This window comes from Hyperolius riggenbachi, chromosome 1 (assembly GCF_040937935.1).
Source record: "Hyperolius riggenbachi isolate aHypRig1 chromosome 1, aHypRig1.pri, whole genome shotgun sequence".
Lineage (NCBI taxonomy): Eukaryota > Metazoa > Chordata > Amphibia > Anura > Hyperoliidae > Hyperolius > Hyperolius riggenbachi.
This window is the reverse complement of record NC_090646.1, coordinates 98,350,285-98,368,947: the sequence shown is the minus strand read 5'-3', so window position 1 is coordinate 98,368,947 and position 18,663 is coordinate 98,350,285. Positions and strand designations below refer to the sequence as shown.

Sequence of the window (18,663 nt, the reverse complement as noted above, 5' to 3'; positions counted from 1 at the left end):
CCCCACAAGCTCATCTTTGATGATACCAGCCCAAACCAGTACTCCACCTCCACCTTGCTGGCGTCTGAGTCGAACTGGAGCTCTCTGCCCTTTACCAATCCAGCCACGGGCCCATCCATCTGGCACATCAAGACTCACTCTCATTTCATAAGTCCATAAAACCTTACAAAAATCAGTCTTGAGATATTTCTTGGCCCAGTCTTGATGTTTCAGCTTGTGTGTCTTGTTCAGTGGTGGTCATCTTTCAGCCTTTCTTACCTTGGCCATGTCTCTGAGTATTGCACACCTTGTGCTTTTGGGCACTCCAGTGATGTTGCAGCTCTGAAATATGGCCAAACTGGTGGCAAGTGGCATCTTGGCAGCTGCACACTTGACTTTTCTCAGTTCATGGGCAGTTATTTTGCGCCTTGGCTTTTCCACACGCTTCTTGCGACCCTGTTGACTATTTTGAATGAAACGCTTGATTGTTCGATGATCACACTTCAGAAGCTTTGCAATTTTAAGAGTGCTGCATCCCTTTGCAAGATATCTCACTATTTTTGACTTTTCTGAGCCTGTCAAGTCCTTCTTTTGACCCATTTTGCCAAAGGAAAGGAAGTTGCCTAATAATTATGCACACCTGATATAGGGTGTTGATGTCATTAGACCACACCCCTTCTCATTACAGAGATGCACATCACCTAATATGCTTAATTGGTAGTAGGCTTTCAAGCCTATACAGCTTGGAGTAAGACAGCATGCATAAAGAGGATGATGTGGTCAAAATACTCATTTGCCTAATAATTCTGCACTCCCTGTAATGGGATTTCCATGCAAGGAAGAGTTAAGGCCCTAATTTATTAAGCATAACAGGTTCATAAAATTAACGTAACATTATAAATATATAAATGTAAATTTCATACACAATTTTTTTTTTTACATTGCTTATTTGTTATTTTTATAAAAAATATATTTTAAATACCTAGCTACAGTAGAGTGTTGTACCGTGTTAGCCCTCAGTAAAAGCAAGGAGTTTTGAATCAGGATGATACCATTTATTGGTCAACTTAGAGATGAATAAACAGTAAGCTTTCGGCTGATAATAAGCCTTCATCGGACTTGGTTGCTGCATATACTATAAAATACCTAGCTGGATGGCTCTGGACTGGGTCCTGTAGTTTGCAGCTACCAGTAGAGTGGGAGGGGTCAGCTGTGCTGCTGCATTGCAGGGCAACAAAGAGTTAATTTCTCAGAAGGGTGGGAGGTAGTCTGGGTTAGTTAATCTGTTCACACAGGGAAAGATTTTAGGGCCTGTTTCCACTACACGCAGATTGGATGCAGAATTGATGCAGAAAAACTGACTCCAATAAATGCCTATGGGCTTGTTTCCACTAAATGCGATTTTTCTGATGCAGATTTTCCCATAGGAATTCAATGGAGTCCGTTTTTCTGCATCCATTCTACATCCAATCTGCGTGTAGTGGAAACAGGCCTTACTGCGGCTTCCTCCACCTCCCAGCAACTCCTTGACTATGTCATGTAGGTAATGAAATGATGGAGGAGGAGCTTAAAGGGACCCTGAGCTCTGCATAAAATCACAATTTGTACTTACCTGGGGCTTCCATCAGCCCCCCGTAGCCCACGAGGTGCCCCGGCGTCCTCCTGGCTTCTCTCCCGGGCGCACTGACGACTCTGTTAATCGACAACGTAAATTGGCCATGCGCACCCCCACCGCGCACGCTATGCATCATCATACCAGCCGGCGTGAGAGTCCTACGCATGCGTGGTCAGTCTTAGAGATCCGTGCATGCGCAGGACTCTCACGACGGTTGGCGTGATAACGCATAGAGTGCGGGGTGGGGGTGCACAGGGCTGATTTCAGGCTGAAGTCGCCGATTAACGGAGCTGCCAGCAGGACTGGGAGAGAAGCTAGGATAACGATGGGGGACCTCGCGGGCTATGGGGGGCTGGAGGAAGCCCCAGGTAAGTCCAAATTGCGATTTTATGCAGAGCTCAGGGTCCCTTTAAACAACAGGAAATGGAGCTACAGGACCCAGCCAGCCAGGTATTTGATATACATTTACTGGAAAAAGTACAGTAAGGCACATTTACTGTTTCATGCAATAAAGAATGGAGAGCTGTTCCAGGGCTTTAAAGCAGTCAATTAAAAAAAAGATAAAATCAGTTGTAATTTCAGTGTTAAGTGTTAGATAAAATTACAATCCACTGCAAATGTGTGCGGTCCATTAGAAGTTACTGTTTCAGAAAATTATAAAGACATTCAGATGGAGCATAAAAGAAAATCTTTGCGCTGTGACCTGATTTGCAACACAGTCATCTGACATGTCACGATTGCCTGATCCAGATGAAAAAAAAGGGCCAGATTGGGTGATGACAATATAATATCTATTGACACCTTTTCACTGACCCTTATATTAACCTGTAATGTGAAGTACTGTACTTGGTACTGTATACTAAGCAACCATTCCATGCTCTGCTATAAGTGCCTAGCCCTAATCCCACCACCTATTGCCTAACTCTAACCCCACCCTCCCCCACACACACATCATAGGTGCCTTACCCTAACCCCCCCCCCCCCCCTCTTAATAAGTGATTAAAAAGAACCCTTTATTTAATGCATAACCCTAAGTGCCCAAAACTAACCTGGAAACCTGGCTTCCAAACAATTTGTATTTGTAATCAGTCATGTATGATCAGCTGCAACCATTAAAGAGTAACGCCAGTGAAAATAATGTAATAAAAAAAAAGTGATTCATTTTTATAATAATTATGTATAAATGATTTAGTAAGTGTTTGCCCATTGTAAAATCTTTCCTCTCCCTGATTTACATTCTGACATTTATCACATGGTGACATTTTTACTGCTGGCAGGTGATGTCACTGGAAGTAGCTGCTGCTTGCTTTTTTGGAAGTTGGAAACAGCTGTAAAACAGCTATTTCCCACAATGCAATGGTCCTTAGAGTTTCCTGTGGGAGGGATTTCACCACAATATCAGCCATACAGAGCCCCCTGATGATCGGTTTGTGAAAAGGAAACGATTTCTCTTGTAAAAGGTGGTATCAGCTACTGATTGGAATGAAGTTCAATTCTTGGTTACGGTTTCTCTTTAAAGCGGACCCAAACCAAACATTTTTTTAATTCAAAATATTTAGTTGTACCACTCTGACACATACAAAGATAAATAATCACTCCTTCAAGCCTATGAGCATTTCAGTGCATGCTTTTCACCCTTCTCTTTTCATAATTTAAGGATTATACAGGTGGCAGCCATTAGCAATTCTCTCCTTTGCCGGACACCACCTACTCCACCAGTTTGCCAGATTCTGTCCCGGCAATATGAAAGGAAGGGAGGGGTTTCTCCAATAAATGTAAAATATGTTATATTTGTCATCATGCAGCTGAAAAAAGGCCGCTATTTATTATTATAAGTTAGAAAATAGATTTTATTTCTAAAATCTAGTATTTTTAATTTGGGTCCACTTTACGTAACATGTAGTAGCCATTAGGCTACTTGCCGCATCATGGAAACCCAAGTGACCCTTTGTCGGAAATTAACACATGCATTGAGATATTGCGGCACCCAATTGACCTGATCCGCTAGAAGTATGCTAGAAAAAAAACATTCTGTTTCAGGTAAGCCTGATAAAAGGCAAAAAGTAGTGGTTTGCATAGCACCACCCACTGTCCTGAACTGATACATCATGGAAGAGATCACATGCAAGTACCCTCTGTTTTCAGAAGGCAATACTGCACTTCGCAGTGTCTGTTATTTTTATTTTATTTTAAGTGCTTACAAAAAATCCTGCCAGTTCTGGGTCACCTTAACTTAACTGAGTACGCCGTACCGATAATTTATGAAAAAGTAAAGTTGAAACAAATCTTTAAAAAAAAAAACTTTTGTTTTTCCGACTGGAAGTTTAATAGACTTGCAGACACCTTCCTTTCTTCTTTGTGAAAAGGAAAAAAAATAACTGTAGAACAAAAGAACAAGCCATGAATTAGATCAGGCCCGCCGCAGTCTGAGATAATGAAGCGATATTGAGAACTAATCTAACTAAAGGCATGTAAGATCACAAGCGGGCAAAGGACAATCTTTCTTCATTTGTTGGAAAGTACAGCCTTTGGAAGGTTAATAGGTAAAATAAAAGTGCCACTGCTTCTGTCTTAAGGATAATGGAAAGTCATTGAGAGGAGACTATTCCTCAGTCTTCCTGCTCTAAAACGTGAGACTTGTCCTGTGTGTGGGAGGGAATGTGATCTAAAGGATTCTTGTCATTATATGCAGATGGGGTTTATGTGGGTTTATGGACTGTGGGCTGGGGTGAAGTGTAGCATCATTATTACAAGTGCATTTACTGGGCTGGAATGATGCGTAACACTAGAGACTAGAGAATGTTTTCTCCAGGTCATCCTGACATAAATGATGGAACTAAGGGGAACGGTAAGACACAGAAATGGAGTTAGAATGTCTCAAGGGGCAATATCACGTGGCTTGTTTTAACTTTGTTCAGTGAGAGCGTTTTAGAGAACAAAAGAGAAAAATCAAAAAAGAGGTGTTTTTTTTTTCGTACTGCAGATCCAGTGTGAGGAGAAAATAAAATTATTTCTCTTTTGTCAGTAACTATCTCAAGTGAATTGGTCAAATAAAAGCCCAGCTGTACTTTATACTAATATTTATATAGTTATTTGAAAAAAAATGTATATGGTTATTTGAAAAAAGACATACGTCCATCGAGTTCAACCAGGAAACAAAGTACAACACCAGCCTGCTCCCTCACATATCCCTGTTGATCCAGAGGAAGGTGAAAACCCCTTACAAGGCATGGTCCAATTAGCCCCGAAAGGGAAAAAAATTCCTTCACGACTCCAGATGGCAATCAGATAAAATCCCTGGATCCCTAGACACCACTGGGCATTACCTAGTAATTATAGCCATGGATGTCTTTCCACGCAAGGAAAGCATCTAAGCCGCCTGAAACTCAGATATAGAATTTGCAATAACTACTTCCTGTGGCAACACATTTTACATTTTGCATAAGCCTCCAGCAGGATTGGGATGGGGGAGGGGGATTGCGTACATTTAAATTTCCCACGGCCAAACCTTGGCAGGGTGAAGAAAGACAGTTCACCTTATGCCTGCTGAAAGTCCGGGGTGGCGGCAATGCTGTTCCCCCTCCGAGTTGTAGAAACTTGGGGATGGGGGGAGGGGTGCATGTAATTCAGGCACTGGCTAAATGAGTCACTTAGCACTGTTATAGCCATAATTCTCATTTTGGTCTATGGCGGCACCCCAATCATTGGCCCAACTCTGTGTCAGATTTAGCTGTCTCTGGAGAATGGAGCAGCACTGTTGCTAGTCTTACATAGGCCATTATTTATGGCTGCCTCATGATGTGGTGTTCACAGCCAGAGATCCATGATGAGACTAAAAAGCCCATTTGTGGACTCATTAAAGCACTAGAGTGCAGCCATGCATGTGAGTAACTCGTGCTTAATTCCCAATAAATATACTGGCCCTTGCTATGGAGTTTTTCATTTCATTTGAGAGCTACAGTCCTCGTAAATTCCTTGTTGTGCTGCATTATATACAAGATATAGATTTAAACCAGTGAATGACTAAATCCAACACATGCACCTACTGGCATTTTAGTAAAACATACAATAAATAAACATCATATCATACCCTTCCCCTTATACCTCATCCATCATGATCTTGGCATTGGTCAGGCAGGTGTGAAGGTTGAGCCTGTGAGTGTGGGTCCTACCCCAGAATATTACCAGACCATGTGGATCTAAACACTGGGGAATATCTGGAAAAATGGGAGGTAAATCTCTTTTCCCTTGCAAAGCTCCTTTGTCTCCATGTTGTGTGTTCCATAAGGATGACAATAATACAACAGGGACGGGCTTATGGCACTATCTGGGGTGCATGACATTGAGGCACGGGGGAAAAATAGGCAATGGGTAAAGCCGATATAAGTCTAAATGATAAATACCGTTGTGAATTGGGCACCAAATGGAAACCAAAAAATATTTACAGTGGTAATGATGATAGTAAAACATGGGTAAATGTAACCAATATTTTACTACAGCTAAACCTAACCCTATTCTCGCACAGTCGCCAAAAGGATTAAAGCAATATTTAAAAGTTTTAAAATTGCTTATTAGGCAGTGGTGGACTTACCTCCTACAAGCAGGCACAACAAGCTGTGAATTCAAAAAGGTGGTATATTTATTGGTACACTCCAAAGGTAGATCGCAACGCGTTTCGCAGGTCAAGCCTGCTTCATCAGGTAAATACAGGATAGGAGTACACGACACATTATGTCCGGGTAGCACCTGGCGCCTCAGACTGAGGAACATACTACACCATATTGGGCTCTCGGTTCTCCTTTATCTCCTATTCTCACACAGAACCCTCCCCCCTCCGACGCCTAACCTTAAAATCCCCCTTCTTGATGCCTAACCTTAAAACTCTTATTCTTAACGCCTAAACTTAAAATCCCACTTTGAGGGGCCTAACCCTAAAACCCCCCTTCTTGGCGCCCTCCTTAACCTTCCTTCCTGATGCCTAACCCTAAAACCCCTTTCCTGATTCCTAACCTTAAAACCCCCCTTCCTTATGCCTAACTTTAAAACCCCTTTTCCTGATGCCTAACCATACAGTATTTGCATTAGCACTTGTGGTGGCACCAAAATTGTCCATTAGTCGCAGGTGCCTCAAATTTCCTGCTCCCACTATCTGGTGATCCCTTAATAAAAGCCATAAAAGAAAACCCACCCTTAATGGCTGTATCCAAAATGGATATTATGGAATCCAAATTGTATTGTGCCAGTAGGCTGAAGAAACATTCATAACACACTGGTTTAAAATAGAAACACCAATTAAATACAATAATCATGCCTATGCTGAACAAGATAATGAACCGGATAAGCATGGGCACTATAGCACTTTCAAACAAACTCTTGAAATGTATTGGAAGTTATTGATTGAATTTGAATGTACCGTTTTAATTATTAAATTAAAAACTGTATGGACAATTTGTGTGCTTAACAGAATTACCATTTTTGTGGTGAAGCATTTTGTATACCGATATAACCAACAAAGCATCTGCTGCTCAGTGGCCTGGCTCTCTCCCCCGCTCTTGTGTACTGAGCTCCAAGCTTCTGGAACTTAGGGTGATGGACAGACTAGGAAGAGCAATATGAGCAATATTAATGCCTTGCTGTGCTTGCTTTTTAATGCGTTTTGTGCATTGTGAAAAAGTCTTTCAGCGTACGGTGTAAAAGGGGCCATACGGAAACATGGACACTGGAATGCACATCATTTGTCCTTTCAGTTCCAACTGACAGCAACTGATCTAGTGTAAAAGGAAGCTAAACGCATTTCGCATTTTGTAATATAATCAGTTAGGCTGCCCGCTTTCTTCACAGACTCGCTCCTTCTTTTTTTGTCAGTCACCGTGTCATTATAGAATTGTTCCTCAGAGACCAGATGTAGTGACTCCATGACAGTCCTGTCATTAAAGTATACTATGCTCCTGATCAGTTCCACTGGGGATGTACGGAAAGTAGGTCAATACTTTGTAGTCAACTTAATACCAGGTGACTTTGCCTGACTGTGCAGCAGCTCCATGTACTTCTGCTACTTTGATGCATCACAAATCATCTTACTTCTTACCTTACCTATTCCGTATTCTTCGAGCTCTGCTCGTCCCTTCTGTTTGATGTTTATACATTTATTATATGCATATTAATTGTACATCTTGTGCTATTCTGATGCTCAGGTCTATGTTATGTGATGTTCAGGGGACTATATAAGATGCTAAAAAACACTCTGAGAGCTAATGCAAGTAATAAAAATAAAAAATCCTTAGATGCGTGGATGGAGCAATGCCGCCCATGTCTGCATACGCTCCCATATGTTTCGTTAGATGATTTGTCACTACAAAAAAGGTTAACAAAACTATTACTTTGTTAAGAAAAGGTGGGGGGAAAGGCTGTGCGTCCCTAAACATATGTTGCAATTGAATGGTTAATCGCACAGGCATACACCGCCTCTGTTAGACTGAAAAATGCATGCCCTGCATCCAAGACAAGTGCTAACATTTATTAAACTAGGAGGAACTTTAGCTTCCAATATGGTTTGCATGCAAAGTATATTATACTAGACACTTGCGCCACGGTGAGGCAAACCTCCGGGCAAGTGACCTAACCTAAATTTAAAACCTTGGGATGCCTGTGCAATTAACCATTCAATTGCAACATATGTTTAGGGACGCGCAGCCTTTCCCCCCACCTTTTCTTAACTTTGTAACTATGTAACTGTCAGGTTAGTCGCTCCCAGCCCCTCCTCCTGAGTTTCCTGTTTGCATAATAAGTAGTAGCAGATTTGCATATGATTTGCATCTGAATTGAATGCAAAGTGTGCAGAAAATCTATTTAGGTGCTGCACACTGAGCTGGTGGTCATTTCAGGTGCAGCCTTAGTGGTATGCGCTGGCGTTCTCCTCCCTGTTCAACCAAAACTATTACTTTATCTGTGCTGATAATCCCTATTTAAGAAATACTGTTTAGAGTCTGTTAAACACATTGTTCAGTAGAAAAAAACAATATACATATATACATATATGATTTGTACATCAGTCCTGAAAAAGGGACAAATAAGGAAGAAAGAGGGACGGAGGGACTGGGTTCCCAAAGAGGGACTGTCCCCTGAAAAAGGTACAGTTGGGTGCTACTGTATGATGTTTCACTTTTCTGAGATCTAATTTGAACATCTGATTCCGCTGAGATAAAGAATCTGTTAGTTGCTGCTATTTGTTGGCTGAAATTAATAGACTCATTAGGTATATTGTAGGTGTTGTTTTGTGAGTGATCACATGACCCAAAATAGTTGGTTCCAACAGGGGAGTAACTAGAAATCACTGGGCCCCCCTGCAAAACTTTGGATGGGGCCCCCTCCCACCCCCTTGCTTTCTGCACAGGTTACCTGAGAACCAATGTTATTCATTTGACTAGTGCATGCTTGAATGTGTTTTCCCCATGCAGTTAAAAACACACAGCAGAGAAGCACTGGGAGCATTTTCTCTATAACATTAGCTTCTGTGATAAAACATGCATGTTTTCACACATATAGCCAAACATGGAGTGCAGATAATGCATACAGACAGTGCTGCTCTGGTACCCCTTTTCAAAATCTGAATAGAATTCTGATCCGGATGCCTAGAAACCCGATCTGAATCGGATATCCGAATTTAAACTTTTTGGTACCCGAATCTGATTCGGAAATCCAAACCAGAAACGGAGATATCCGCCCGGATTCGGATATCCGAGTAGTAAACCAGAAGTGGCCTTTAAATTGCTTATAAAACGTTTTTTAGGGTAAATGAGGCATGTAGCGTCATGTTTTTTTTAAAGGGAAACACTACCGGTAATTGATGATGTGGGGATTTAAAATCCCCCCCCCCCCCCCCAAAAAAAAATGGCTGTCAATTAACATCAGGACTTGGTTCCAGACAGCGGTCGTGCAGCCCACATTGTGTCCAAAGTCCAACTGCACAACTGGGACAGCACAGTTATCAGCCCAGACACCTCCAAAAAATTACACAGTAATTGTGTTAAGATAATCACCACGGCACAGGTAAAACGGCACAGGTAAAACATTAAAAAGGAGAGATTAAAAAGGAGATATTCGAGGAAGTGGTTGTACTGCCGCAGTTGGGGCATCGCCACAGCTGGGACAACACAGTTATCAGCCCAGACACCTCCAAAAAATTACACAGCAATTGTGTTAAGATAATCACCATGGCACCTAGTGTTGGTACCATGGCACAGGTAAAACTTTAAAAGGGAGAGGTTCCAGGAAGCGGTCGTACTGCGGCAGTTGGGGCATCCCCACAACTGGGACAGCACAGTTATCAGCCCAGACACCTCCAAAAAATTACACAGCAATTGTGTTAAGATTATCACCATGGCACCTAGTGTTGGTACCAAGGCTGTAAAAAAATTTTGAACCAGGATTATTACTGAAGACGGAGCCAGGAGGTTGTGGTGGTAAAGGCAGGCATAGTGAAAACCCACTCAGCCACTTCATTTCCCCCTCTTGCCAACATCAGGGGCCAGGAACTCACCAACCACCCAAGCCTGGTTCATTTTCAGAAATGTCAGTCTGTCCACAGACTGGGTGGACAGACAAGAGCGATTCTCGGTGACCACCCTACCGGCCGCACTGAAGCACCTTTCTGACAGCACGCTGGAAGGCGGGCAGGACAGCACTTCCAGGGCGTACTGCGCCAGCTCGCTCCAGATATCCAAGTACTTGACCCAGTAATCCAATGGGTCCACAGGTGTGTCAGTGTCAAGCCCACTGTAGGACCCCATGTAGTCTGCCACCATCTGGGTCAGGTGCTGGTTTTGGCTTTGAGAGCCGGATGCTGCTGCAGGCACCTCCTCTGTAGGCAGCGGTACTTTAATGGTGTAGAGCGCCTTTGTCAGAGACAGCAGGTTTATTGGGCGCCTGCTGCTGCTGGATGCAGGCACCTGCTGCTGTCCTGGCTGGACTGTGACAGCAGAGGGGATGGGAGGCTGGGGGAAGGCTTCCTCCAAGCGCTGAACCAGAACCCGCTGCAAGTCCCTGATTCGGCGCACAAGGTCTCCTCCTCCAGGCAGGAACTGAGCCAGCTTCCCCTTCAGCCATGGGTCTAGCATCAGGGTGATCCAGATGTCCTCCCGAGCATGCATCTGCTTCACCCTTGGGTCACTGCGCAGGCACTGCAGCATGTGCGCTGCCATGGGGAACAGGGACGCCATCTCTGCTGACACAGCATCTTTGGCATCCCCGAGATAACAGTGCTGTCCTCCTCCACCTCTGACTCCTGAGCCTCCTTCTGCTCTCTCCACCCCCGCACCAATGCAGCTGCACTTCGCCGTGCCCCCTCTTCTTCATGGTCAGGGACCTTCAACTCCTCAAACTACAAGTCCTCCTCAACTTCCTCCTTCTGTGCAGTTGGCTGCTGCTCCTGTTGGATCAATGCTGCCTCTCCCACTTCCAGCAGAGCATAAAGGGCCTTGTCCAGCATGCACTCAATGGTCACCCACTCACACAGCGACGCACAGTCCAGGCTGACCATGTTGGTGGCCTCCAGGAAGGGTGCCAGCACCAAGCACACCAAGCACACCAGCTGCATTTTTCCACAATCAGCACTGAGGATGATGTCCGGGAGGTGGGTGGTGCCGGTCCCGGACAAGGTGGCCTCCATTGTGGCTTTGGCCAGGAACTGGTTGACAGCCTGCTTCTGTTTAACCAGACATTCCAACATTGCCAGGCTAGAATTCCAGCGTGTTGGAACGTCTATGATGAGCCGGTGCCGTGGGAGGTTTAGCTACAGCTGCACAGCTTCCAGGGATGCTGTGGCACCACCCGAGCGGCGAAAATGACTCACGGTTTTCCTTGCCACTCCCAAAAGAGTGTCCATCCCCTGGTAGGTGCGCAGGAATTTCTGCACCACCAGGTTCAGGATGTGGGCCAGAAAGGGGATGTGGGTGAGGTTTCCCCGATGGATGGCGGCAACCAGGTTGGCCCTATTGTCGGACACCACCTGTCCGACTTTCAGGCCTCTGGGGGTCAGCCAACTCCTCTCCTGCTCTTGGAGTTTGGCCAGGATGTGGTTTGCGTTCAGTCTGTTCTTTCCCAGGCTGACCATCTCCAGCAGCGCTTGGCAGTGGTGGGCCTTCACGCTGCTGCTGAGGCGGGGGTGTTTGGCGGCGAGTTTGCCGGAGGATGGAACAGGATCAGAGCTGGAACCTGCTGCACTCCCCCTGACCCTGCTGCGGGGTGGCAACACCCACTGGGGTGATGATGCTGCTGCTGCTGTGCCCGATGCTGCTGTCCCCTCCTCACCCACTTCCACCAAACTGATCCAGTGTGCGGTGAAGGACAAATAGCAGCCTATCCCGAACCGGCTGCTACATGAGTCCATTGTCACATGGACCCGCTCACCCACCACATGGTCAAGCCCACGTTCCACATTGGCCTTTACAAATTGGTGCAGTGCTGGGATGGCCGTGCATGCGAAGTAGTGCTGGCTGGAGATTGGCCAATCCGGCGCTGCACACTGCAGGAGCACACGCATCTGGTTCCCCTCCTGCACAAACGAGTACGGGAGGAGCTGGGAGGACATGGCCCGCGTAAGCAAGCCGTTCCGCTGGCGTATGCGATGGCTGCCGGGAGGCTGAGCCCTGACCACGAAGTACTTGCTCAGCAGGGTCTGGTGGCATTTTTGGCTTGCCGAGGAGGGAGCAGAGGAGACCACTGAGGAGGACTGGCTGCCTGAACAGGCCTCAGTGTCGGCAGGAGTCGCAAAGAGGGTTATGGTGCTCTGACCACTGCAAGGGCCAGCGCCAGCTTCCTTCAGCCTCTTGAATGCCTAGTGCTCATGTTTTTGCTTTTTTTCCAGATGGTTTTTCCAGATGGTTTATGAAGCTGGAGGTGCCATAGTTGGAAGGGTTAGACCCTCGGCTCAGCTTCACCTGGCACACATTACAAGTCACAAACTTGCTTTCTAGTGAGGGCAGATGAAAAAACTGCCAGATTGGGGGGTGCAATTTTCCCTTACGCCCAGAATGGGATGCTGACGCTCCTGCTGATTTTCTCCCTGTGGTGGTTGGGGCCTGGGGTTGAGTGGTGCGGCTGGTGGTAGCAGTGGCGGATGAAGCATCAGGCTGTGGGTCACGCATTCCATGCCCATTGCTGCTCCTGCCAATGTCAGCAATGCTGATCCTCCGTGCCAGACCCACTGACGCATCCTCCTCCTCCGAGCTGACATCCCCCCCATGTGGATGGTAGTCCTAGTCCTTCATCTCATCATCAACATCATACTCCCCCTCCTCGAACAACTGCTGGGATGATGACCCCGCCCCAAACTCCTCTTCTGCTGACACATCATGGATGGACTCACCCCAACAATTACCGTCACCATCTCAGACTCTTCCACAAAGCCCATTGTGCCCAGAATGTCTTTTGTAGAGCTGGTGGTGGTAGCCTGCTCGTCATCCATCAGCTGCATCACAGGCGCGGCGTCTTTCTCCTCCATGAAAATAGCCGCTGCTGCGTCTCTGCAGCGTGACTCCCCCTAACAGCTGGACGGCCAGTCGCTGGACGGCCAGTCGCTAGCGGCTGAATGGAGACTGACGCGGCAGAACTGCTGACGGAGGCCGCAATGTTGCTCCCTCTCCTCTTGGCCTTGCTGACCCTCCCCCGGTTGCCAGTGCCAGACATAGTACAAGATATGTATTGACAGATGATGTGGGGTACTTGTTCTTTATTAATATCGGGCTTGGACTTTTGATAAAATCAGCATGAAGTGACAGACAGCAGAGTAGAAGAAGACACAATGACACTGCTCAGCAGCACACCAGCACTGCAGTAATCTGTAGTAGCTAGTAGTACTACTCTCTCTAACAACTAACTAGCACTGCAGTAACTACACAATAACACAGTAATCCTACCTATACTGTAGCTAGCTAAGGCTAATATCAGGCCAGCAGCAGGAGGCCTGGACTGTGTGCACAGCACACACACAGACACAGGACCTAACTAGCAGATGCTGCAGCTGAAAGCCTGACTGACTAACACTGACAAATTACACAGGCTAGCTAACTATAACACAATATAACAGTAGTGTAGTGAAGGTGTTTCCACCCAAAAACGCTGAGTTTAACAGTGTGATGATGCACTTGCTTAGCCAAACAGCACTGGAGTTGTCTCTCAGTGTGCAGTCACAAGCAAGGATGATTTTCAACATGGCCCCCCTACTTATATACAAGAGGGGCTGGCCAGGGTTCCCCTCTGTGATTGGTTGCTTGGGCTTAGGCTGGGAGCCCTTTGATTGGCTCAATGACGTCATGGACGTCATCTCCATGGTTACAGTACCCGGAATCGGATATCCGACCTTAGTATCTGACCGGATTCCGGATTTCAGCAAGATATCCGCAATAACTCGGATACCACTATTCGGATTTGGCCCAGGTATCCGGAATCCAAATCCGATTCGGATAGTGGAAAAAGTTCGGATTATCTGGGTAACTTTCGGATATCCGAAATCTTGCTGAGCAGCACTGCAACCGAAAACCGACAGGCGAGAGTGCTCACAGCCTCAGCTTCTTAATACATTCACTCTGTCCTCTGATGGAGCGATGGAGCAGGACTGGCTCTGCACACTCCTCCAGCATTAACTACAGTACACAGCACTTTAGGAGGGTAGTGAGATTGGGGACAGGGCACTATACACAAGATCCTACTGCACACTGAATACACTGTCTACAAATCTTTGTCTGCAGAACTTTGTATGATTCCTTATCAGTGGCTGAGCAGATGCAGCCATTAGAACAATTGTGCGGAGAGAAGAAAGTTTTTTTCTCTCCGTGCCATTAGTTGTCAGTCTCTCAGAACAGGGGAAAGAAACTTCTCCCTCCACAGGGCACCTCGCAGCTTCTGGTCCCCCCTGCAGCTGCATCCCTTGCAGGGTCTATTGTTATGCTCCTGCCTGGGTTCCAAAAAGACCAGCGTTCCCTGTGACTTGCTCCTGTACAGTTTCCAGCCTTTGCCAGAGGGGAGATGGCCAGAATGTCATTGGTGTGATCTGATTTATAAACCTGATGGTAACTTCAGTGAAAATCAAGTTGTGTCTTACTTTTTCCAGCTTTCCGTACATTCCTGGGAAGAAAGGATGTTTCTCAAGACATAGAAGATGTGCTGGCAGAAACTCGTATCCAAAGAAACATCCGTCTGGTGTCTGTTATTGAATTGATAAAGACACGCTCTGTTAGATGGCAGATTATAACTGTCATCATCACCATGGCCTGTTACCAGCTGTGTGGCCTCAATGCTGTAAGTAACCACATAACGAGCATACAAGCATACCTCCCAACTTTTTAAGATGAGAAAGAGGGGCACTTAAAGGGAACCTTAACTGAACGGGGGTTAAAGAGTTTTACTTACCTGGGGCTATTACCAGCCCCCTGCAGCAGTCCTGTGCCCTCGGCGCCGCTCTGGAATCCTCTGGTCCCCCGCTGTCACTTAGTTTCGTTTTTGACGACTCACCAGTCGCCGGCCGTCATGCGTATTATTCAACGCGTTGCGGTCCGCAATAGCGCTAATTGCATTGGTGAATGCGTCCAATAATACGCATGGCAGCCGGCGACTGGTGAGTCGTCAAAAACGAAACTAAGTGACAGCGGGGGACCAGAGGATTCCAGACCGGCGCCGAGGGCACAGGACTGCTGCAGGGGGCTGGTAATAGCCCCAGGTAAGTAAAACTCTTTACCCCCCTTTTAGTTAAGGTTCCCTTTAAGTCATGCCCCATCACACCCCTAGTCACGCCCCTGACACACCCCTGGTCACGCATACCATAAAGATTTCATTAAAAAAATTTGTTTTATAATTCAAACCACACTGGTACTTTCTATCCTGGTTCATTTTCCTTCATATTAACATTTTTAAATTAGTAATATATCAATTTAAAGGATGGGAATAAAGTTCAGGGGTCAATCAAACACATTTTTAGTAGAGAAATATATATATTTACATAGAAAGAGGGACAAAGTCCTGAAACAGGGACAAATGAGGAGGAAAGAGGAAGAGAGGGACAGGGCTCCCAAAGAGGGACTGTCCCTCCAAAAGAGGGACAGTTGGGGGCTATGTACATGGGAACTTTAAAGTACTTGAAGTGACATGTGGCATTATGAGATAAACATATACACGTATAGTACTAGCCCTGCTAAGAAATTATCTGAAATCCCTTTCAGTTTTCCAGTACAGCAAGAGTTGTTATCCATGCATGAGGGCTGGAACCCACAGGAGCGCTTTTGGCAGCGCTGCGATACGCTAGCACTTTGCCAAAACGCTGGGCTAATGTTAATGGATGGGGCAACTTCCACAGGAGCGTTTGCGTTTCCCAGAAACGCAAATGCAGGACATGCAGCATTTTGGGAGCGTTAGCGCTTCAATGTAAAGTATTGAAACGCTAGCAGAAATGCTCAGCAAAACCTAAACTGAACGGTTTTGCTAGCGTTTTGCGGTTCAGCACACTGTAAAATGTAAAATGAAAAATAATTCACAGGACCAATCAGGATAAAAACGCGAACGCAAAACGCTACGCAACCGCTGAGCAAAAAAATACAATGTTGCAAAAAGCGACCTAAAACGCGCCTGAATCCGCTTGCAAACCGCTCAGACAAAACGCTAGCGGTTGCGTTTCACGTTTGCTGATTTCAGTGGGTTCCAGGCCTAATTGCTTGCCAATCAGCTTGTCTAATTCAGTCAGTTTCCTAAAAAGTGAATGGAAAGATAAGGCTTTAGTGCAGGAAAGTTCTAAGGGTCTGCTTCTTTTTAAGTCTAAAAGGAGCGTGGATCTCCTCGATGTATGCGGAGAGGAGACACACATCGATGAGGAGGAGACACACATCATTGCAGGCACTGGCACTATGCTTACCTCCCTCTGCTTCACTGTCTGGCACAACATCACTCACCCGCTCTCAGCAGATTAGCAATAGGATCACCAGCCAAACGTGAAGTACTGCTTCCTCGCTGGAACGCTGAGAGAAGGTGAGTGAAGCAGCACCGCACATCTAGGGAGGGGGAGACAGGGAGTGTGAAGAGGGGGGGACATTCGAGAAGGGGAGCCGCCTCTTACCACCCTCTAATTGTTGCCGCCCGGAAGCACGTGAGTCACGTTGCTTCATGGAAGACCCGCCCCTGAGGAGCGGTGTAAGGTTTAGGGTGTGGTCAGCCACTGAGTAGTGTTTATTGATATTGTGGCCACAGTGAGTGAGCTGCACAACGTAACAATGTCAAAAGCAGTAAACCTAATTTGAAAAGTTTGCTGAATATAGTAATTAATTCATAATTCTCCTTTTCTAATCTGCTTGCTCTGATCTATTCTAGATATGGTTCTACACAAACAATATATTCGGAGCAGCTGGAATACAGTCTAGTACCATCCCGTACATTACATTATCCACGGGCGGCATTGAGATTCTGGCAGCTGTTTTATCAGTAAGTAAAATGTCTGAGCCATTAACTGATCCTCATTACATCTTCTGCGTCTCTTCAAAGAAAATGACTGTACACCATAAAGGTATTACTCTAAAGTACTCCAAAGCTGTGTATTGGAACACATAATACTATCACTGGGTAATTTATACCGCACCAATCCCATTGATGATTTTCAGGCTAAACAATATTTCAACACCTTCTCTAATCCTCAGTCTTGTCTTACTTTGTAAAACTGTCATTTTGAGAATATGTTCACGAAAATACATTGTATTTTTGCAATATGGTCAAAGTAAAATACTGTATACTAAACTCAAGTATAAATCTAGAAATTTAGCTCTGATTCACTTCATAAAAGTATAGGGGTCGACTTATACTTGAGTCACTGGCAACACTGAGCACACTGAGTAATGTGTGTACTAATAGTGACCTTCCCATTTGCAAAGGAAATGCCTAGAAAACACAGGTCTGAAAGTCCTGGCCACAACAATTAACAAGAAAGGGGGCAGGAAAAAATACTGGGCTGCATAAAAGGGAGTGAATAATTGCAGCAAAAGGGAGTGAATAATTGCAGCACTTGAGGGCCTGAAGGAGTTAATGGCTGCACTTAAAGAGGAACTTCAGCCTAAACAAACATACTGTCATTAAGTTACATTAGTTATGTTAATTAAAATAGATAGGTAATATAATCTCTTACCCACCCTGTTTTAAAAGAACAGGCAAATGTTTGATTTCATGAGGATAGCCATCTTGTTGGTTGAAAGGAGGTGACAGGGAGAATGAGCCATAGTTCCAACTGTCCTGATCACCCCCCCCCCCCAGTTGCTAGGCAACGTAAATAGCAACATAGGAAATCCCATCATGCTTTGCACAGCATCAGGGAAAAAAGCCCGGGCAGTTTTCTTTGATGGGGTGAAGCTTATCTTTTGTAAAGCTAAAAAAAATAAAGCTTATGTAAGAAAAACAAAGTTCTGAAACTGTTAAAGAAACAGCAAGCCTTTTCAGTGCTGCTGAGTAGATTTTTAGTCTGGAGGTTCACTTTAAGGGACCAGGAGGGGTTAATGGCTGTAATACTGTATGCAGTGCAGTCATTTACCCATCCTGGTCCCCCAGTGCAGCCATTAACTTTGCTGGGTAGACTTGTACTCGAGTCAATAAAAAAGTCCAGCTTAAGAAGGCTGAATATTGGAGTCGACTTATACACGAGGTCGACTTGTAATCGAGAATATACAGCAGTTTTTTCCTGATGCGAAAATTCACAAAAAACAAAAAACAAAAAAAATAAACACTCCTTTTAACACCGAGGAGAACGCCTGCGTATACCGCTAAGACTGCATCTGAAATGACCACCAGCTCAGTGTGAAGCACCTAAATAGATTTTCTGCACACTTTGCATTCAATTCAGATGCAAATCATATGCAAATCTGCTACTACTTATTATGCAAACAGGAAACTCAGGAGGAGGGGCTGGGAGCAGCTAACCTGACAGTTACATAGTTACAAAGTTAAAGAAAGGTGGGGGGAAAGGCTGCGCGTCCCTAAACACGTTGCAATTGAATGGTTAATCGCACAGGCATACACCGCCTCTGTCAGACTGAAAAATGCATGTC

General features: G+C 45.3%; 1 protein-coding gene across 7 annotated transcripts in view; it reads left to right on the top strand.

Annotated features, from left to right (window-relative positions):
- SLC2A9 (solute carrier family 2 member 9) overlaps window positions 1–18,663 on the top strand; it is a 524,193-nt gene that overhangs the window by 214,389 nt on the left and 291,141 nt on the right. For all 7 annotated transcript variants that reach the window (XR_011030521.1, XR_011030522.1, XM_068277492.1 and 4 more), the window contains exons 8-9: window positions 14,703–14,890; window positions 16,946–17,056. Coding sequence is in view for 5 of the 7 variants with exons in the window: in XM_068277492.1 (XP_068133593.1) it covers window positions 14,703–14,890; window positions 16,946–17,056 (299 nt within the window). In the remaining 2 variants the exon portion in view is untranslated. The remainder of the gene's footprint in view (window positions 1–14,702; window positions 14,891–16,945; window positions 17,057–18,663) is intronic.